General features: G+C 41.1%; 1 protein-coding gene across 1 annotated transcript in view; it reads left to right on the forward strand.

Moving 5' to 3' along the window:
- The first annotated feature begins 201 nt into the window (after window positions 1–201).
- The window catches only part of NDUFS4 (NADH:ubiquinone oxidoreductase subunit S4), a 48421-nt gene continuing 25800 nt past the window's right edge, over window positions 202–22822 (forward strand). Inside the window, exon 1 of the mRNA XM_084304838.1 lies at window positions 202–333. Coding sequence (XP_084160964.1) covers window positions 266–333 — 68 coding nt within the window. The 5' untranslated portion in view covers window positions 202–265. The remainder of the gene's footprint in view (window positions 334–22822) is intronic.

The raw sequence follows: 22822 nt of genomic DNA on the forward strand, positions 1-22822 counted from the left end.
CAGAGCTCTGCCACCCCGGGGTGCCCCGCACCCAAGGGTGCTGTGAGGCCTGACAGGGCCCTGCTGAAGCCCTTCAGGCCCCACGTCCTTCGCTGAGGACAGCAGGAGGGCGGTGTGAGGAGGGCGCTCGCCCCCCCCCCCCCGCTGCCTGCCTGCCCGCCCCCTCCCTCCCTCCCCGCCCGCCCTCGCGTTTCCTGTGTCCGGGCGGAGGAGGTTTGTCCCAGCGCCGCCGCCGTCCGTCCCCCCAGCGGCTGCGCCGAGAGTCATGGCGGCGTCCCTCTCAATGTCAGCGGCTGCGAGGCTCCGCGCGGCGGCCCGCCTGCCGCCCGCCAGGTAACGGCACCGCGCCCTGGGCCCCGCCCCCGCCCCCCGCCCGCCGCCACGCAGCGCCCGGCACCGGCGGCACCGGCAGCGGCGGCGGAGGTGGAGGTGGAGGCGGAGGCGGAGGCGGCCCGCGGGGGGGGGGGCCGCGGGGCCTGCGGCCTGCCCGGGGCCGCCGTGAGGGCACGGCCGGGCCGTGTGTCCGTGTGTCCGTCCGTCCGTCCGTGTGTCCGTCCCGGCTCGGCCTCACGACCGCCGCCGGGCCTCCAGGAGGGGCGGGGGGGGGGGGGGGGGTCGGGGGTGGCCCTGCCCGGCCTGCGGGCGGCCGCCTCGGCTCCTCGCGGCGCCGCCTTCCCGGGGATCCCTGCCCCCGTACGGGCACCGTGGCGCTGCCCCCTTCCTCCCCCCCCCCCCCCCCGGCGGCTCTTAATTTCCTGTTAATTTTTTAGAGGGCGCGTGTCTGCTCTTCCACTGCCTCCCCATTCGCCTCGAAATAACACTGGAAATCACCCTATAATTTTTGCTGCTGCTGCATTCTTTTTATTATTTTTTTTATTTTTAAAAATATATTTATAATTATTATTGTTGTTATTGTTTAGTTATTATTATTGTTATTGTTATTATTATTATTATTGTTATTATTATTTTTCTTCAGTAGAGAGACCTCTACCGAAAGTCCAGTGCGTGGCCCGAGCTGTAGCTGAAGGTGTGCGCGCACGAGACAAGGGTTTGTGAGAGTGCCTCTGGTCAGGCAGAAAGACGTAGTTCGAGCCACTGCCCTACGATTTTGAGGGCCTCCGGTGCTACGTAAATTTTTAAATATAAAAGTGGGTTGTAGAAAGTTACAGTGGCTCTTAAATCTGTGTATGTTTACATATACGTATGTAAACGTACACACCAGGAACTGTACATACAGACAGAGAAAAAAAAGGGCTACAACCACACAATTTTTTTTTTATGAATTTTATACTGACAGTCCCTTTAGTCGCTTCTGCTTATTCCTTAAAATGACACCTGTTTTACAGTGCTGGAAATTAATCTTCAGTCTCATAAAAACACTTTGGAACCCAGATATAAATTTAGGAATTCCTCTGTGATAATGCAGAAACTTACTGTTCATGTTTGCTTGTTTCTGCCCTCTGTTTGGTCCTCTGTGGTGCCGATACAACTGTTCCCTGTACCCTGTAAACTGTGTCAGTCAACTGATCCAGGCTAAAAATAGTTTTGTTTGTTTGGAAGTTTTACCACCCTACCTCATAAGCATTTATTCCAAAACAAACAGTAGGATGTAGCAGGGGTAGGAAGGGAGCAGCATGGAGGTGTGAGGTATGGGCCCTCAGGTTGGTGTTTCTTCCAGGAACAGGACCTCTGAAATCATGCCCCAGGTTCCTTCCCTGCCACAGGAGTGTTAGTGTCCTTATTTCTTCTCAGTAAAAGAGAAATTGGAGATGCTCGTCTCGGAGGAAGTTGAACTTGTGTTTCACATTCCTTAGGAACGTCACCCAATCATAAATCTTCAGGTGGCTTGGAGAAGATGCAGGGAGAAGTACCATGAGTCTCTCTTATGTCGAATTTAACACATTTTTGCAATCATTGCATGTTAGACAAGTGAGAATTAAATTTTCCTTGGAATTGGGAAACCTGGAGTACTGTGTCAAATTCTGGGCTGCCTGGTATAGGAGAGACATGGAGCTACCAGAGAGAGTTCAGTGAAAGGTCGCGAGGATGAGAAAGGAACTGCAACCTCTGTGCTGTGTGGAACAGGACTGCTCACAAAAAGAGAGTCTAGCTTGGTGGGATATTACCATTATATAACTATCTGAAGGGAGGATGAGATGGGCCAGCCTCTACCCAGGAGTATTCAGTGATGGGATGGGAGGCAGTGGGCACAACCCTGCACACAGGAGGCTCCATCTGAGCACCACGGGCCCTTCTGTGCTGTGCGGGTGAGGGAGCCCTGGCACAGGCTGCCCAGACAGGCTGTGGGGTCTCCTCCGTGGGGATATCCAAAAACTCCAGGACATGTCCTTGAGCTGCCTGCTCTGGGTGTCCCTGCTTGGGCAGGGGTTGGGCCAGATGGACCCAGAGGCCCCTGCCAGCCTCAGCCCTTCGGGGATTCTGTGAAACAACTGAATTACAGATTCATGTTTTTTGCTGAAATTACGGGAGTGATACGGTTTATTGTTTGACCACTGTAGGATTAAAGTTAAAACCTTCAAGCAACAGTTCTATTTGCAATGGGTTTGTTTTGCAGTTCTATTTTTTTTTTTTTGTTATGTTTGTTTGTTTGTTTTTCATGCAAAACAAGTTTCTCCAACAAGTTCTCCAGTTTTTGGAACAGAATAGTAGTTTCTTTCTGATTTTGAAAACAGTTCCCAAAATCATTTTCCAGTAGTCAGAAAACATTATATTCTGATTTCTGTGAGTTATATTTGACTCTTACAAGTACTACATGTATGTCTTCCTGTAATGCAAAAATTGAATTTATCAGTGCATATTTAAGCACTTCAGAATACACATGCCTAAGTTGCTTGGTGTTTCTGAAGTGTTGACTACTAACACAACGGGGAAGTAAGTGTTCAGTCATAAGTTAGGAGCACATACAACAATATTCCTGATACCTTTAGGAAATAGTGTATGCCTCGTTTAAATCACTGAAGCAGCAGTTACTGAGTCCATCATTCTTCTCTCTAGTGATGACTATTAACAGGTGGCTTGAGCTGTTACACAAAGTAGAAGTACCTTTTTGCTTAGATCAGTTTTGAAACTTTTATACTGTGAGATCTATCAAGTTTAATGATCTTAAAATTATGTTGAATGTGTTCAGAGTTTGACCTCTTTGGGAAGAAAGGTATACCTAGCTTGTCTGTCTTACTGAATTACTTCAATTTTGACCTCTAAGTTAAGCTCAGCCAAAATTTGATTTAAGGGTATAATTTAAATAGCACAGGTCTTCAAGTTTCATGTGAACAGAAATAGAAAGAAAAACAATAGAAGGAAAACAAAGGAGGGACTGTCTTGGGAAAGACTGCAGTTTTGTCATGCATTAGAGAATGTGGGTAGGCTGAACTGGGAACAGAACACTTGAACTTCTGTGATGGAGTGACTGCATCCGTTGACAAGGGAAGACCGACCAGTGTCATCTACCTGGAATTCTGCAAGGCCTTTGACATGGTCCCACACAACATCTTTATCTCTGAATAAAGAGAGATGGATTTGAAGGTGGGCTCGTCAGTGATAAAGAAATTGTCTGGATGGCTGCAGCTAGAGAGTGGTGGTCAATGGCTCTGTGCCCAAGTGCAGGTTGGTGACGAGTGGTGTCTCTCAGGGTTCTGTCCTGGGACTGGTGCTGTTTAATACCTTAAGAGGAGCATGGCCAGCAGGGCGAGGGAGGGGATTCTCCCCATCTGCTCTGCTCTCATGATTCCCCACCTGGAGTCCCGTGTTCAGCTGTGGGGCCCGTAGCACAAGAAGGACTCAGGCCTATTCAACTGAGTCCAAAGGAGTGCCACAAAGATGATCAAAGGGCTAGAGCGCCTCTCCTCGAAGACAAGCTGATGAGGTTGGGATTGTGCAGCCTGGAGAAGAGAAGGCTCTGGGGAGACCTTATTGGGGCTTATAAAACTTTTTATATGAGCAGATAGGACAAGGGGGAATGGTTTTAAACTGAAAGAGGGGATATTTACGTTAGATGTTGAGAGGGCATTCTTCACTCAGAGAGTGGTGAGGCCCTGGCACAGGTTGTGCAGAGAAGCTGTGGATGCCCCATCCCTGGAAGTGCTCAAGGGTGCTGGATGGAGCTTTGGGCAACCTGGGCTAGTGGGAGGTGTCCCTGCCCATGGCAGGGGATTGGAATTTGGTGGTCTTCAAGGTCCCTTCCAATCCAAACAATTCTGTGATTCTGTGCTCTGTGTTTGACAACAAACCAATTTCTAGTGAACTTTGGAGCTATTCATGCCAAAGCCGCTTAGCATTTGAGAGTCTCGTTGTTTCACAATGTATTGTAGTCAAGATACAAAGATTCTCATTTCTGTTGCAGAAGTGGAATATTTTGTGTATGGAGGTGTAATACCTGGCTATACTGTCCATACGTTAAATATGTTAATTACGTTAATTTAATAATGGATTTTTCTTGTCACTTTTCAGTGATAGATGATGGTTCTTCAGAGTGTATTCCCTGCCTCTTGTAATGGTGTTGTAAAGACTGAGGATGATCAGAAGTGTTTTGCTAGTTTATCATCATGGACACCTGAGGTTATGAGAGTGAAGAGATAAGGACATCTGTGTAGTAGGAAGTCAGTTACTCAGTTCATGATGTATGCTGAGGAGAATCCGGCAACTTGGATTTAAATCCATTTAAATCTTATTCTTGAGTTGGCATTTACATTAGCAAGAGGGTTTGCTCAGAACAGAATGAGACAGGAAGCCGTTTTCGTGGGAAAATAAAGAACTTCTAAATGCAAAAGAAGCCTATCAAATTGTTCAATTACTACCTTGTTCTTTCATCAGTAATAGATTTATTATTTTTTTCCTCAGAATAACTAACTTTTACATATTGCTGTCTTTTTTTAATTATTATTTATTTTCTTCAAAATAGCATTAGCTTTTGTTGCACGTTCTTAAAGTACGCCTTAGTAGGCAGACTTCAGACTTCCCAGAGATAGCTCTGCATTGACCAGAGAGCTGCACAATAATTCACAAAGCTGTTCCTGTTCCTGGCTAATAGAAGCACTGTTTAGCTAACATTAGTGCTAGCCAGTGTGACTTTTTTTCAGACTTTGAATAAGTAACATTTGGCAGCAATTCTTTTTTATTATTATTATTTCAATCACCTGTTGTGCATGCCAGCCATGTACTGTCATATGCTGTACAAGATAGTATACATGTGGTGTTGTCAGGTTCAGACAAACCAGAAACTCTGATTTTTCTTTAACAGACATTAGTTCTGCGGCATTTAACTTAACCAAAATTGATACCAGTGACTAACCACATCTGCATACACTGTATGGTTAAAATTTCAAAATAAGATCAGGGGATAAAGTTCACAGACATCTTAACCTTGTGGTATAAGTTTCTTTTGGTTGTTTATGGGAGAAAAAGACCTTTGAAATACATAATTAACTTGGATTTTACAATTTTATTTAATTACTTTAATTTCTGTTTTGTTTTTAATGCATATCAGAGAAATTATGGTGAATCAAACTACACTACCACAGCAGTACAACTGCAGACTGAAATGCAGAACAAAGCTCCAGGGAGTTTCTTAGTCATAAGATTACAGTGACGTGGAGGTTTGGAGCACACTCAAGGTGAAAGATGTGGAGAGACAAATGGACACAGTGAGGGGAGAAAAAAATGAAAAACACTGCAGCTTGTACAGATAATGAAGATAAGTTTAAAAACAAGACTCCAGGCAGCAGTGAATCTTCATCTGATCTTGCAGACAGCCTCAAGAAGCAGTTTGGAAGAAGTAGGTGTTACATATATTTAAGTGTATAATTAATTTAAAATACATTCTTTTTGACTCTGTCCACACTGTTCAAACAATGATTGTGTGGATAAGAGAGTCTAGCAGTTACATCTTGAGTATTCACTGTGTCTGAAAGCATCATCAGTGGTTATTTTTTATTGTCACATGCCTCTTGAATCATCATCTGGTCTCTCTTTCACGTGAAGGAAGAACCTTTTCCTGCATCAATTTTTCATGCTTTGACAGGGAGATTTCTGACAAGTAGGATAATTCAAGTCCTTTTGCAGTACGTTATGTAGGATGTCAAAATCGATAATCCTTACTTGCTTCTGTCCTGCAGTATTTGACAGGCAAACAGCGTACTGTGTTATTCATGACTGGTTCATGGATATACATGAACCTAGAATCATGCGTATCTGCACAAGGCCAGAGCAGCTCTGGTGAACCAGAGTAGCGTTTTAAATCTCCTGCTTTTGGCAGTACGGGGAGCAGGGTGAAGGACTGTTCCCTGCTTCCATTAGGACGGAAAGAGGATGCTTTGGAAAGACCACACAGGGAACAGGAAATGTAATGAAACATTCGGAACATTATAATGTTGCTGTCAAAATGAAGAATTCTGTCCGAGATGAGAGAAACACACAACAGAAAAATACCATTTCATATTATTTAGCCTTCTTCTAGTTCTTGTCCATATCCTTAATGTTCTACGGGACTCCGATAATGTTTCTTAAATTTTAGATAGCTTCGGTGTTGGTCCAGGTGAGAAAGAGGATCATCAGAAATATGTGGAAACAGGAGGGTCAGATGGGGAAAAGAGGTGGGGAGGGCCAAAGTTTGAGAATAGGGGGAAAGGGTGAGAAGTGCTGCTCTGGAAATGACTGTTTTTCTATTGTAATCGGAGAAAAGTAAATAGTGCAGGAGATGATGGTAGCAAAGCATACCTGATGAGACTTCTTAAATTGCTACTCATAGTTGAGCATATAACTTAGAATGACTTATTTTAATTTTATTGTTTCCTTCACTTTTGGAATTAGAGCCCCAAAGAGGAAGATAGAAGGAATGACAACCTCTTTAGCAAGAGAAGGTTTAATAGAGAAAAGAAGGAAGACCTTTAAGGTATGTTTGTATGGAAAGATAGCAAGTAAATGAGGTGTGGGTTTGCTTTTGCAGTAAAACAGTTGAAAGCAGTGCAACAATTCCGTTTGAGTTTAGAACTGTGGGTCACTGCATATCTTTAAGAAAACATTATTTCATTCTAAAATATGTTTTTTCCTATGTTTACTGATCTGTCCACCTAGTGGTCTTCCTTCTACTTTGAAGATTTGAAGAGGAGTGGAGAATGAGAGGAAAAAAAAAAAAAAAAAAGAAAAGAAAAGAAGGGGGCAGAGGTGAAGTTTGTTGGCACTAATATCCTAAGACAGAAGGACATAATATTTTCCTTAGGGACTAAACAGTTTAAAATAGGTTTTGATACTGTGTTTGAAAATGATGCCTATTTTGGTTTAAAATACAAAAACAAAAATAAACAAATTCTTTCATGGAAAAGGCTTTTATGGTGGCATTTCCTAATACCAAATATTTGGTGTCTCTAAGTTTAAGAGAAGTGTTTTTGTACAACATGTTACAGTGACTTCAAACATGAAATTTATAGATGAAGAAATGCCATATGGATACAAGAAGAAAGGGAATTTGAATGCCAGCTGTCAATAGATAGCATTTCAAATCTATGTGAACAAAATAATAAAATTTGCTTTAGTTGTAGTGGTTTAATATATACTGTTCATTATCTATAGACTGGGAAAAACTTCTTGGGTTGCAAAATAACCTTGATGTTCCCATAAAGTAGGTTTGATATTTATGATTCAGTTACCTATCTTTTTCCACTGTAAATCTAAACTCAGTGCAGTATCTGTATATGGTTGCCCAGAAGATGATTGTTTCGGGTTCGTATTTCTGACTGGTAGGAGCTATCACCTTTAAAGCTGTTCTTCACAAAAGCAGGTACTAGCAAAATGTACAAGTGAGATTCAGAAGAACTTAAGTTCCAAAAATGAAGTAACTCAAGAATTTAATTGCCATCTATCCCAATAGCATGCTACTCTGGCCTTTCACTTGCAACTAGCTACAGCCAAATTATTTATAATGTATCTAGCATTCATGCTATATATGTAGCATTTCTGTTTTGCAAGGAAGCAAGTGCAGTAGGAATTGTTAGACCAATGTAGTGGTCTCAGTATGTTAGACCAGTATACTAAGTCTCCTCTGTGGCACTGTTGGTAATTTCACCTATTAAGCCCATGTTGACAAATGGTGAGGATAGAAACACTAATTAGTTAATATGACTGACATTTTAAACTTTTGGTCGTGTTCTCAATTTTCAGTATTGCTTTTGCTGACACCTTCTTAGTGACAAATCGCCTAGTTAGAATAGTAATAATTTCTAATCATCTGCAATCTGCGGTAGTGTCTGACACTACCCAGAATCTGGGGAATCTGTGGACATTAAACATGTTTGAAAACAGTGTTAGGCATAAGATAAGTTTCTGGGAATACAAAAGCAAAATCAGTATTCATTTCTGTCTGGGAGTAACAGGTAGTCTCATTCGTAGTTACATTTTATCTTAGCAATGCAGAAAACTTGCGCATTTTTGAGTATTTAAAAGCAAACTCTGTCTGCATTTTTTTTTGTTACTATAAGAAATTAAACTCATAGTATCCAAAGAAAATCTGGAATTGAAAGATATTCTAACTCCTGCAACAGCTATTGATTTTTATGCTATTGAGCAAATTGGCTGTTGTATAAAAAATTGGCCGTCGTAAGAGAAAAGTTATTTGTATTGAAATGCTAAGCAGGGAAGATAAAACCTATTATAAATAGGATTTAAAAAAAATTAGAACAAGTTTAAAAAAAAATTATTTTATACTAACAGTTTCAGAAAATTTTATAATCCACCAGAGGTTATTTGTATAGTTTCATCCATGTACGTTTTCATTCTCACAACAATACAGTGGGTTTTGATAAGCTTTTTAAAATTTTTGTAAGAATTGGATTCTGAGTATGTCACGAAGTATACACCGAAGCTGTTTTAAGATTATGTGCATTATTGTTTCTAATAAAAATACTGTTAAGCTAGCAGGAGGCAAGCTGAAAATTTACCGTTGCCTTCTTTATAATGCACGAGTCCTAAGAAATGAATCACACACTTTTGTCTGAATTTTTAAGTGCAGTTGCTCCCTACTGCCCAGTATAAAAGTATGTTTTGGTACTGTTTTATTAACAAGCCACTTTTAAGCAGCAGTAATCTGTGTATGACTTAATCTTCCCTTGACCCGTGACTGATGTTGAGGAAGTAAATTAACTTCTGACTTGACTAGACAGACTGTAGGCAGTTCCAGAATGTGTGTGGGCAAACATTTCTTGCAGCTGTTTATTCTTGCAGTGTTAACATGAAAGATCTCATTAACAGCTTCTACTTATATTGAAAAATCATATTTGATGTATTTTATATAAAATATTTGAAGTCTGATCTTTTTTGAATGTGTACAGTACAAATATAATTATTCTGATATTGTCATTTGCTATAAATCTAATGAGGTAATGTCCTGCTAATGTTAGTGATGCCATAAAGTGCAAAAGAAATTCTTGAGATATAGAATAACTATTTAATTTTTCATTTTTTCTGTGTATTTCAGTAGTTTTAGTTAGAGATTTTTATGAATATTGTATCTGAATTCAGTAATCTTCAGAAGTACCATTTTTTCTTTACAAAACTAGAGGTGTATTTTGTAGCTATTTAAAGACCCAACAATAAACAAGTGTCTTACTACCTTTGGTTAGAAATACTGTGTTTTAAATTAAGGAAAGAAACAGCTCTTCATGCAGTAGTTTTGACTGTTCTGTCATGTATTCAAGGCATATTTGTATGTGCTGCATAAGTTATCAAGGGGAATTCTGCAGCAGTGATGTTTTGTCATACGTCAATGTTGATTGTACCTACCAGAGAAAGAGACAAATAATCTGAATTTTGTTGTCTGAACTGCAATTCAAGAATAAGGTTTGCATTTGAAGCACCAGTTTTGCCCTAAGGGTTTATTCCATTTAAGAACAGAGTGAGTAATAGCAAGGCTAGTAGTCTCCTTTCAGGGAGCTAATAGCTACTCATATAGTAGGACTATGAAAAGAGACTAGCAAAAGGAAGGAACAGTACCAGTGGAGGAGAAAAGAGTCAATGTATAAATAAGAGTACAAGGAAACACACAAGTATGGTAGCCAATTATTATTTTTATCTCAAAGGTGAATTCTCAAAAATTGATTGTAAGATTGTAATAGCTTTAAATGGAAAGAAAACGCAGTAAGATAATTCTGGAACAACAGTGTAGTCATCCATTCTTTTAAAGCAGACTTAATTTAAGAAACTTGACAGTTTCACATAACCCTCGTACCACAGCATAGTTTATCCCTCATCAGTAATTGTCTGAGGACTGCAAATGTTTGTATGATATGCTGTAGAAGGAAATACTTCTGTTTATGAACTAGAGCTATGTAATCACTACTTGCACTTAAGTGTAGAATAGCATTTGAAGTTCTGATGTGATAACTTCTGTAAAACTTAATTTGGAGACACTTACATAGGCCACGTAGGTTGCAGCCAACCATTTGTTTTAACCTATGGATGGATGGGTTTTGTAGAAGCTAATTAATCACACTGGTTCCCACACAGGAAAAAAATGTGTGGTTAGTACCTTACGAGAAAGTGGTAAGATATAAAATCGGTCATTACAGAGAAACTAGATAAAAATTAAGCCCTTTGGTTTGACTGCAAAGTAATGAGGCTGAAAAACACATGCAAATATATTACACGCAGTTGATGAATCTGAGTTTAATAGAAATTAATGAGTAGCAGGAAGCTGCAAAGTCTGGCAGAGTCTTCCCTTCTTGCCTGAAGGGAAGGCAAGTTGGAAAGCAAAGGTTATCTCACCAACAACAGGGCCTTCACTGACCAGGACACAGTCCTAGAGCATCTCAGCATGAGCAGAGCTAGGTGCAGTTGATAAAGTCTGTCAACAGTTCCAGACACAGCTAAGTGATAAAAGCAAGGTCCAGCGTCCATCCAGAGTGTCCAGTCAGGAGCAAAAGGAGACAAGAGACCAGTTTGAAGACAAGCTACAATGTTTGTCTCAAGTCCATCCAGGCAACAGAGTAGAAACATGGTTGGAGCCATGCTGCAGGTTTGGGGATTGAGGGATTGAGACAAAACGCTAAGTAAGGATCGGTAGAGCTAGTCATGTCACTTGGGTAGGGAACAAAGACCCAGAGCTGAGCTTAAATGGAGCTTCTGGTGTTCACAGAGGCTGCGAGTGAAACTGATCTGAGTTATTATGGCCTGTTAGTGTCCTCAGGGCCCTGACACATGGTCTGGCAGCCTTGGTCTTCATGCTGTTAATGTTAGAGAACAAGCTGATGTGAAAACTCAAATCATAATTATTCTGCAGTATTAGATGGCACCATTGGTTTTCTTCTCTGCATATAACTCAGTAGGCAAAGAGTTACTGAAGTATCATCATAGAATCAGAGTAGTTTGGGTTGGAAGCGACATGAAGATCACCCAGTTCACATCCCCCACACCATGGGGGAGGTCTCCCAAGAGCTGACAATAACAAATAACTTGTTTTTTCCACTCAGAGGTGTGTGGAATAGATGAGTTGGAATTATTTCAATGGAGGAATAATTTGTACAGGCAGAAGAAGAAAAAATGGGCTGTGGTTAATTAAACTGTGTGGTATTGTGGAAAGTAGCAAAAGCAGATGGTAATTGTGGAATGGTGACAGTTCGAGGAGGAATTGAGGACAATAATTTGACCTCAGGAAGGAAATGGAAGAGTAAGGTGGCTGAGATGAGGTAAATTGGACAAAGCAGGGGTGAAATAAAATTATCCACAATGTTAACTAGATTATCCCATTGCCATCTAGAACAACTGCTGAGAGCATATAGTTCCAGAAGTGACCTTCTGTATGTCATGTTCCATTTGTGAGCCGTTTGGCTGTGATGTTTATGAAGTACTACAAACAAAAATGAATAAAAAGCTCTGGAATACATTTTTTTTTTTTAATAGCTGCCCAACAGCTTAGGCATACTAGCCACATAGATTCATTGACTTTTGTGAACTGTTACAAACTGTAGTTTTGCATTAGCGCTTCAAGGGATTGGTTCTCTTTTTTACTACATTTCAATAGTTTACAGTTTAAATGTTTGGTGACATTAAGATAAGAAAGAATTTGCCTTAATTTGTATGCTATATTTTATAGATTGAGATTAGCGTAAGATTGTTAGAATATCTATTACATAAACCTGTATGCTCAGTCAAATAGGAAGGCAATCTCAAGAGGACAAAATACAAGACCACACTATGCCATAAAACATTTTGAGTAAAGATTCTTGCATGTTTGCATTTTTTGTTTAGTTTTACATAATTCAAAGGCTCTTGTTCGAAATGCTTAGGCTTCCCTAACACAGAGGTGGGCTGTGGAACATTAGTTTCATTCCTCACAGTTTTGGAATTAAACCCTTTGACTTTTGTTGTTCTTGCTATAAAGAGAGCACAGTTTTTAGTTACTGTCCAGTTATGTGAATGCCTGAATGTGTATGTGTGGGGAGAAATTTGACATTTAGTAAGCACAAACAAAGCAAATATGTCACCTGTGTATTTTGTGTTTACTCCCAACAGAATTTTTTCCCTCTTCCTTCTTAACTTTATTAGGTTTTCTAACTAGATAACGTAAAATTCAGTTGATAGTTGATAATAGGCTGTGCAGCATTTCTAGTATTACTTGCCTTTCAGAGGACTTGCCTACAGAAGGTTTACTGGTCCTCAGCAAGCTGTGATTTTCAAATTGTGATCTGCAATGAAATTTCCAAGATTAGGTCTTATTCTTTAGACTAGCATGTAATGGAATTGCTGATCAGCAGCTGTACAGTTTAGAGCTCCTCTGCCACCTGACAGCAAATGGACATCTTATAAATGATATATTCTATTTCTGAAAAAGTATTAGCCAAAATCTCCTTTCTTTCCTAGTGAGTTTTGTGATTTCTGCTACAAAAACACTTAAATATTTTTGGGTCATTCTTAGCATGTAAATCTCCTCTGTCAAAAGTGTTTCCAGTCTTTTCACCACTGTTGACTAGGATACTTTGAATTACGTGCATATAGGGAACTAGAAGCACTTGCATGACTTTGTTCTGAAGTTTATTTGCAAACAAAGACGGAGTTTACATCCTAGAGGTTTAAGAAAAGAGTCTGGTATCAGCCTGGGGCTGGCTCAGAACTGTTTCAGGACTTGGAGCCCTTGTTTGCCTGGGTACTGACATGAACTGGAACTAGTGTGGATTTTTGCCCCAAATATTCCTCAGATCAAGCAGTTTTCAATGTGTAAATGCTTGTGCCATGCATGCTGCTGTTTGGCAGTGCTCAGGAGCATGGTAGAGACACTTGTGTAACTGCAGGAATAGTTTGAGCCTGTGTGTGTTTTCTGCCAGGCTTTTGCTGAGCCACAGGAAGGGCTGCACTGCTCTTCGCTGTGTTCTTGCTGGTGGCAGCTCACAGAGCTGGCGTTTGTCCTGGGGACTTCACTGGGTTGCCACAAGTGGCTGTAATGCTCTGGTCCTAGGGCAGTGTTGGGAACTGGAGCTGTGATTGCATAGTGCTGTGATTCGACTGGTGCCATGGCAGTCAGTAGCATTTCTTTATCCATGGGGAAATTAAAGAAGAATCCCGAAGAACTAAGATCTGTCTGTTTCCTTCTTAATAAAATATTTAGTGCTTAGAAGTATTATATTATTTCAATTTCCAAAAGCAAACCAAACTTAACGTTTTGCTTTGGTAATACACATTAAGTTACAAACCACAACTAGAATGCTAGAAGTTATTTCCTTGTACAATTAGATGCCCAGTGCTTCTTTTCACAAACAGATTTTTCTAACAATAAAGCGCAATCAGTTCCTGCCCTAATTTCCAAACCCACTTCCAGAAATACATGTTTTTTCATATGACCTTCTATGTTTATGTTCTTATGCAGTATTTATATATTCCTATTTCAATTTCGGCCTTTTTTTTTTTTTTGGAACACAATATAGAAATTTCATTACTTTAGATTAAGTAAGTCAGTATTCCTTTCATTCATTCAGAAATAAAACTTACAGTGTTTCTAATTCAATATCATTTTGCAGGCTAAGTAAAAATTACGATATGCCATTATTGTCTGAAAAGTTATAAATGGAGAACTTGCTTCTCTTCCAAATCCCAAAGTTATTCATGTGGGTTCATACTGCAAAATAGAACTTCATGGTCTCCACATGTACTGTTTGGCATTATAAACTATCCCATATTTTGTTTATGTTGGGATGTTATAAAAATAATAAAAGTATCCTGGAAAAAAAAATATCAGTGACTCTGATAAGGCATTTTCACTTTAGTTACAGTATAACTGTAATAAATTTACTACCGAGGAAGCATTATCCTGCTGTACTTAAGTTTGTCTCTCACAAGTTCAACTTTACAAGCTATCTGTATAAAAATGCAGTATATTGGGCCTGAATACCATGATCTGTACTGTATCTGACATGATGTAACAGGCAGTCATTAATGTCTGCATTTTACATGAACGAACATTATGCTAATTTGTTTTTAGTCTACTTAATTGTAGTGTGTGACTAGGTTAGATGTTGTGAAAAGTTCTGAGCTGACCGTTTTTCCATGTTCTTGTTGAGAATTTCAGGGTGGCTATATGCTGTGAAGCTTTTATTCTTCATAAATGCCTTAATATATGTAAAAAAAATTTGCTTTTCTAAGAATGGTTATCTCATTTGTGCATCAAGGGATTCAGTTCTGCTTCTACATACACACATCTTCTGGTGCTCTGGTCATTCATTATCAGAATACTTAAAACTCCATTTAGACTTACTTCTTAATGAGTGCCTGCATTTTTTTATGAGGTGCATGAAGTTTTCTCTAGGACGTTGTTTCATCTCTGTTGTGATCTGGTTACATGTGCCATGATATCTGGTTTTCTTTAATATATCTCCAACAGTTGACCAAAAGGGGGTGCTAATAGATCAAACAGTCAGTTGTGTTGCATGAAGAGGTTAAGGAGCCTTTTTTTCCTGCAACTAATTCAATCTTAACTACTAGATTAGTACAGGTAAATATAAGTTTTTGCATCTGGGTGTCATATATAACACGCTAGTGGCAGTGGTGCTTTTTGTGGAAAGCAGATTCATGCATTGAGAATATGGCTGCTTGTCATCTTTTGCTAGGCTTGTGGGACTTCCTTGTGACACTTCCTGGTGTTCTCTTCTGCAAGACTTCAATGTATTTTGCTGCATATGTGGTTAAATAAACAAAAGCATGTAAGTGTTAAACATTGGCAGATATTTGAGAACTTCAAATTTGGTGATTTTTACAAGTTAACTATAGATATCCAAAGTTACCGAGATAAATGTTTAAGCCAGACGCCTTAGTTGTCTTCATCCGAATATCACGGAAGACTTCAGTTTTTGACTGTTTGGTTTCTTCACTTCATCAGAACTGGTTAATTAATGCCATCAACAGAGCAGTGACCTCTTAATTGTCAGAAGGGAGAAGACATGTCCCTGAAAGCAAGGAGCTCTGCTATGTCCTTATTCTATGGCAGGATAAGATGGTTGGGAGACTAATACCTGACATATATTGTGGTGAAGACTAAAGAACTTCAAATGGCTTTGTAATGGACCTCTCCATTTGTGTAGCTGAGATGCAGAATGTATTTGTGACTTCACTGACTGTAGGTGGGGAGTAATGTCTTCTCACAGAAGACATGCATGTGGTTAGTTGATCACAGAATTTGTTTTTCCAAAATAAGTGAAACTTATATAATTTTTTGAATTCTGCAAATTCACATTTTCTCTAGTATTCATCATTAATTCATTCACTGTTACTGAGCTAGTGTGTGAGTCTTTTTACAAGTATTTAACAAAAAGACTATTTAGTGTACTCTTTGTCAAGTTTCTATGTTTCTACTCTTTCTGTTGAGTATAACTTTGAATTTACTATGGGACTCTAAAACAATAAAACAACTGTAGCCTTAGCCCAGTCTGGATGTAATGTTCCAGCCTGTAACGCCATTCTCAAGAACAGTGCATTATGAAAGAAAAAGTGACCTTAGCTTTTTTTTTTTTTAATTCCTAACACCAAAACCCAGAAATGTCATTAACATGTATTGTTTTATAGCAGATCTTAAAGCTGAGCTCATGCTGTGCTGGGCCATGATTAAACTCATGCTTTAAAAAAGTATTATAAATAGTTATTTTTTAAGGGAAAAGCAGAAAGTAATATAATAAAATGATAATAAATGATAGGATTACATAATGATAATTTTGGAAATGATTATGCAGGATCATATAGATCAAGTTTAAGGAATTTAAATGCCCAACACAATACTCTGGGGGTGGGAAGGGAGAAAATACCACCTTTGTAATTGTAAACCAAATGACATTTTGAATTGTTCTTGTTTTTGTGTTTTTTTGGAGCAAAAGAACTTGCTATAGGTTCATTCAAAGTTAGTCATGTTTGTGGAAAGACAAATATACGTCGTTTGTGTGACAGACTAATGTGTAAAGAACACAAAAGGTATCTTCCATTAAGACAATGGCTAGGAGATTTAAGAGAGAAAGTATCCTTGGGGCGAAGGGATCTTAGATGCATCCCTAGAGGCATCTTAACCAGCTGTAGCCAGTCCTCTTTAATGGCAGAAATAAAACTAGAGGCTAGGAGACCTTGGTTTGCTACAATCCAAGAAGCTGCAGAGTTGATTAGCTGCATAATGGGTATGTGAGAAAGTACCAGGAAGATTATAGAGGACATGAGTGACTTTTTTTATAAAATATTAATTTTACTTCTAAGTGATTTTGAGGGTTTTTTTGTATCTTTTGTTTTAGAAGACTAATTCTATTAAAAGTCAGTCACACCTCTGTTTGTGGCAAGGTCATGGGTCACATCCTCACAGAAATTCTCCTAAAGTACGTGGAAAATAAGGAGGTGATTGGTGACAGGCAACATGGCTTCACTAAAGGCAGGTCATGCCTGACAAATCTGGTGGCTTTCTGTGATGGTGTTTCAGCATTGGTGGATGGGGGGAGAGCATCTGACATAATCTATAAGGATTTGTGCAAAGTATTTGACGCTGTCCTACGTGATATACTTGGCTCTAAATTGTAGAGACATGGATTTGACAGATGGACAATAGTGAGTAAGGAATTGGCTGGATGGTAACACTCAAAGAGTCGCGGTCAACAGCTCAGTGTTCAGGAACAAGATTAGTAACAAGTGGTGTTTCTCGGGGTTGGCATTGGGACCAGTGCTGTTTAGCATCTTTGTTGGGGACATGGACAGTGGTATTGAGTGCACCCTCAGCGAATTTGCCAATGACACAAAGCTTTGTGGTGCTGTCTGTATACATGCTGGAGGGAAGGGAGGGAAGGGTCCAGAGGGACCCGGGCAAGCTTAAGAGGTGGGCCTGTGCAAACCTCGTGGAGTTTAATGAGGCCAAGTTCAAGGTCCTGGGTCAGGACAATCCCAACCACCAATACAGGTTGGGTGGAGAATGGATTGAGAACAGCCCTAAGGAGAAGGTGTAGTGGGTTTACGTGGCAAGGTTTTGGTAGCAGGGAGCCATAGGGGTGGTTTCTGTGAGAAAGATCTAGAAGCTGCCCCATGTTTGGGAAGGGCCCCATTGTTTTCCAGATCCGAGCCAATAAGCGATGTTGTTTTTCGCCTCTGTGAGAGCATATTTAAGACAGGGAAAAAACGCTGCGCCACACAGCAGCCGGGAGAGTGAGAGGAGTGAGGAACAGCCTTGCGCCAAGGTCAGTGTAGAAGGAGGGGGAGAGGTGCTCCAGGCGCCGGAGCAGAAGTCCCCTGCGGCCTGTGGTGAGGACCATGGTGAAGCAGGATGTCCCCCTGCAGCCCATGGAGTACCACGGTGGAGCAGGGTTCCACGCTGCAGCCCGTGGAGGAGACCACGGTGGAGCAGGTGGCCCTGCACCGATGGAGGCTGCCGCCTGTGGAAGACCCCTGCCGGAGCAGATTCTGGGCCGGACCTGTAGCCCGTGGAGAGGAGCCCACGCAGGAGCAGGTGATCTGGCAGGAGCTGCTGCCCGTAGGGGAGCCAGGTTGGAGCAGTTTTCTCCTGAGGGATGGACCCCGTGGTACGGACCCATATCTGGAGCAGTTCTGGAAGAGCTGCTGCCTGTGGGAAGCCCACGCCGGATCAGTTCATCAAGGACTGCATCCCGTGGGTGGGACCCCACAGCACAGGGGACGAGAGTGACCGAGAAGGAGCGGCAGAGAAGAAGTGCTGTAGACTGACCATAACCCCCATTCCCCCGTTCCCCTGCGCCGCTCGGGGGGAGGAGGTGGAAAAGGGTGGATGGGGGGAAGGTGCTTTTGTTTTTTTTCCTTTGTTTTCTCACTTCTCTCGCTTGTTAGTTGTAGGCAATAAATCTTACTATCTCCTTATGCCGAGTCTGTTTTGCCCGTTACAATAATTATTGCATGATTTTCTCGTCCTTATCTCAATCCTTGAGCCCTTTTCACATATTTTCTCCCCATTCCTCTTTGAGGAGGGGGAGTGAGAGAGCGGCTGTGGTGGAGCTCGGCTGCCCACTCGAGCGGAACCACGACAGAAGGACCTGGGGGTGTTGGTTGATGAGAAGCTTGATATAACCTGGCAATGTGTGCTTGCAGCCCAGAAAGCCAACCGTATCCCGGGCTGCATCAAAAGAAGCATGGGCAGCGGGGTGGGTGGTGATTCTCCCCCTCTGCTCTGCTCTCATGATACCCCACCTGGAGTCCTGTGTTCAGCTCTGGTTCCCCAGCACAAGGACATGGAGCTGTTGGATTGAGTCCTGAGGGAGGCCATGAGAATGGTCTGAGGGCTGGAGCAGCTCTCCTACAACGACAAGTTGAGCAAGTTGTATATTTTTTTTTCAGCCTGGAGAAGAGAAGGCTCTGGGGAGACCTTACAGCGGCCTTCCAGTACCTAAAAGGGCCCTACAGCAAAGCTGGGAAGGGACTCTTTGCCAGGGAGTGGCGTGACAGGACAAAGAATGGTGACTTTAGGTGAAAGGATAGGATATTTAGATTAGATATAAAGAAGATTATTTTTTGTTTTTACTAAGAGAGTAGAGGAGGTTGCCCAGAGAAGTTGTGGATGCCCCATCCCGAAGGCCAGCTTGGATGGGGCTTTGAGCAACCTGGTTTAGTGGGAGTTGTCCCTGCCCGTGGCAGGGGGATTGGAATTAGATGATCTTTAAGGTCCCTTCCAAACATTTTGCGATTCTATGAAACCAGGCTTTTGCATTTAAAAGCTTGTTTTCTTCTTCAGTATCTCACTGTAAGAAAAATGCTTGGGCAGATTCACAATGGATCTGGCCAGCTTGGAATCTCATCACACTGTTTATTAGATAGTTAAGTTTGAAGGAAGTTTGATCTGTATTTTGAATAGGAGATGAATAAGCCTGGAAGGTAGCAGGGTGTATTGTTGCTATATCTAAAACTTTCTACAGAGTTTCTGAACATTAGAATTAAATTACATTAGAATTAAAGGTCTATTTATTTAAAATATTTTGTTTATGGTAATTTTAAAACAGAGCTTGGTTTGTCATAGAATGGTAGAAAATAGGACTCGAAGATACCAACATGGGGGAAAAAAAAAAAAAAGCATAAGCAGTCAAGAAAGGCATGATGTTGTAACATGAAGCCATATTGCTTAGAAAGAGAAAGGAAGAAAACATTCCTGTTCCAGAGGTCAAAGAAAGGAGAATCGTATGAGAATGGAACAGTAAAAAGTGTATTTTATACTTTTGCAATTCGGTCTGTCACAAAAAGCCACCTAAAGGTCCATGGTGTACGTGGGCAGAGGCAAGTATTAATTGGGAATTTTGTATGAGTTACTTTATTGTTGGGGACAGAATAAAAGGTTGAAACAGAGTAGTCACCTAAGTGATTTAGATTTTATGTTCATTTAATTTGAAGGTTAAATAAGTGTTGTCAAGATTAAGGGGAGATATGAGTGATGAAATGATATTTCTTGTCATGGGAGTTTGAAAAGAGAAGATACCGTGAATGAGGTTTGTTTCATGGTTATCTCCTCAGTGAAGTTAGGACTTGAAAGTGCTCTAAGTTTATGTCACTGAATGGGGAGGAGGTGTTGACTCTACTGGGGATAGAGAGGCCTTGCGGAGGGATCTTAACCAATTAGAGGGCTGGGCAATCACCAACAATATGAAATTTAACAAGAGTACATGCCAGATACTGTACCTGGGAAGAGGCAAGCCTGGCTATATGTACAGACTGGGGGTTGAGAGGCTGGAGAGCAGCTCTATGGAATGGGGTCTAGGCTGACAGCAAGTTGAACACAACCCTGGCAGCCAGGAGAGCCAGTCACACCCTAGGGTGCATCGGGCACAGCACGGCTAGCCGGTCGAGGGAAGGGATTGTCCCACTCTGCTTTGTGCTGCTGCTGCCTCACCTCCAGCACTGTGCGCAGTTTATGGCACTACAATATAAAAAGGGTATTATATTATTACAGAGTATCCAAAGGAGGGCTACAAACGTGGCAAAGGGTCTACATGGCAAGATGTATGAGGAGCAGCTGAGGTCCCTTTGTTCAGCCGAGAGCAGAGCAGGCTGAGGGGAGGCCTCATGGCGGCCTGCAGCTCCTTCACAAGGGGAGCGGAGGGGCAGGCACTGAGCTCTGCTCTCTGGGGACAGCGACAGGACCCGAGGGAACGGCCTGGAGCTGGGACAGGGGAGGGTCAGGCTGGGGGTTAGGGAAAGGTTCTGCACCCAGAGGGGGGTCGGGCACTGGGACAGGCTCCCCAAGGCAGTGGTCACAGCACCAAGCTGCTGGAGATCAAGAAGCATTTGGACAACACTCTCAGGCACATGGCCTGGTTTTTGGGTGGTCCTGTGCAGAGCCAGGAGTGGGACTTGATGATCCTTGTGGGTCTCCTTCAAGCTCAGGATATTCTGTGATTTTGTGATTAAGTGTCTGACACTAGGGACAAACATGCAATGAATGAAACTTGTTGAAAATGAAACAAGTGCTCTGGGAGTCAAGTAACGCTTTCTATTAACTTTCAAATAATAATATTTCAGATCACATGATATTTCAAAGTTGCTGCTACATAGGAAAGCTCCAGGGTACTTCCCTATGAGAGATGCAACAAATGGCAGTGTCAATAGTGTCATCATTAAAGCAAAGCTGCTATTTTATGTTGTCTTACACGGAGAGACCTCCATGGACTCCAGATTCTTAGTCTAGTCCAAATGCCCATTTTCAACCAGTTTTCAAACATGGAGTACTTACAGAAAGTTCCAACTCACTGTAAGCTGGGGCTGGACAGAAGTCTGCGTATTTAAGGAAAAAAGGTTGCAAATTCCAGTGGCAGGTGAGCTTTTTCAAAAATCCTGTAGTCAAGTGAAATGGCCTTTGAAAAATGATGAAGAGGAGCAGAAATTGACTTAGGCTAGCAAACTGTCTGTCTGCTTTTGAAGAAGAAGAGCTAAAACATCACAGACAGCCTTCCAATTCATCCCATCTGACGGAGACACCTTGTGCAAATAAATTAGCTCCTTCTGTATGTGGTTTTGCCCACCTTTAATCTGATGGGATTTTTACCAGTATCAGTAGTTTCCTGTTAACGTTTGTTTTTTTCCAAAAAGGCAGAAATTTCCAAAATGAACAATCACCTGAATAATAAGGATGTCAGGTGACATAACGCCGAGTGGAAATAAGTTTGGAAGGGCATGGCATGAAATACATTACATTTTGTTCAAGTTGCATCTATATTACAAGGATAATGTGTGATTCTGATCAGCCTAATTACTCCAGTCCTGGCTTCCATAAACCCTTCACATGTTCATCAGACCTTTTCACAGAGCAAGGTTCTGAGAACTTCTTGATTTATATCAGATTATTTTCTATCCGGAAAGGACCGATTTGATTGTATGGGCCAATATTCTTTGGCCATACATTAAATAACATAGTGAATACCATATCACATGGTGTTCTAGAATAACCGTGGAATACTATCTTGATACTAAAATTCCTGGGATGGAGGAAGAAACTTATTTTCCCATCACTGTGTTTTGCCTTGCTTAATGTTGTGCGCTTTCAGCTGCTTCCCACTGGAACTCACGTAATACTCCTGTTAAGAAACTTTTAGGATAACTTCATATTGGGCATGGTTTTGAAGAAGGACTATCTAAAAGCATCTTTATAGTATATTGCAGTTATAGTTGTATCCTGTTTGCATGACATACTTGTTCGATATGTCCAAATTAAAAAATGACAGCTGTGTTGTTCTCTGAAACAGAGCTTTTGAGCTAACAAAGTAGTTATCATTTAGATGTGAAATTCTTGCACTCCCTGGCTTCTGCCAGAACTATTACTTCAAAGTACACTTGCAGGCAAATTTTGTCATTTCAGATACGTGTCTGTCCATATCAGAAAGTGGAGTGATTCTATAAACTTTGTGCTTTGAGTTCATTTTTCCTGACATGGAGGCTTTTTGTTGTTGCTATTTTCAAATCAAAGATAATTTAATAGCATGTATTCTATGTTAGAGGTATAGATTGGTGGGAATCTGCATTTGAGATATTACTGGACTGAACTTTCTTCCATTTGTGTAGATCTGTAAGATTTTTGTGGCTTACTTGATAGTCACCGACTTTGAATTTCTTTCTAGTGTAGGTTTTACATCCTCAAAACTTTACCATGCCAGTATTGTCTGAAAATTGAATGCTCATTTAGTTAATGTGTTAAATCCAGTACAGCTATTCTTTTGTTATGTGGAATTATGACTGGCTTTTTCCAAGAGATCGACTTAGTATCTTCAAATGTGGCACAGAGGGACATGGTTTAGGGATGGGACACAGATGTGGGGACACTGAGGGACATGGTTTAGTGATGGGACTCAGTAGTTCTGGTTGATGG

This window comes from Netta rufina (genome assembly GCF_964035555.1).
Source record: "Netta rufina genome assembly, chromosome: Z".
Taxonomy (NCBI): domain Eukaryota; kingdom Metazoa; phylum Chordata; class Aves; order Anseriformes; family Anatidae; genus Netta; species Netta rufina.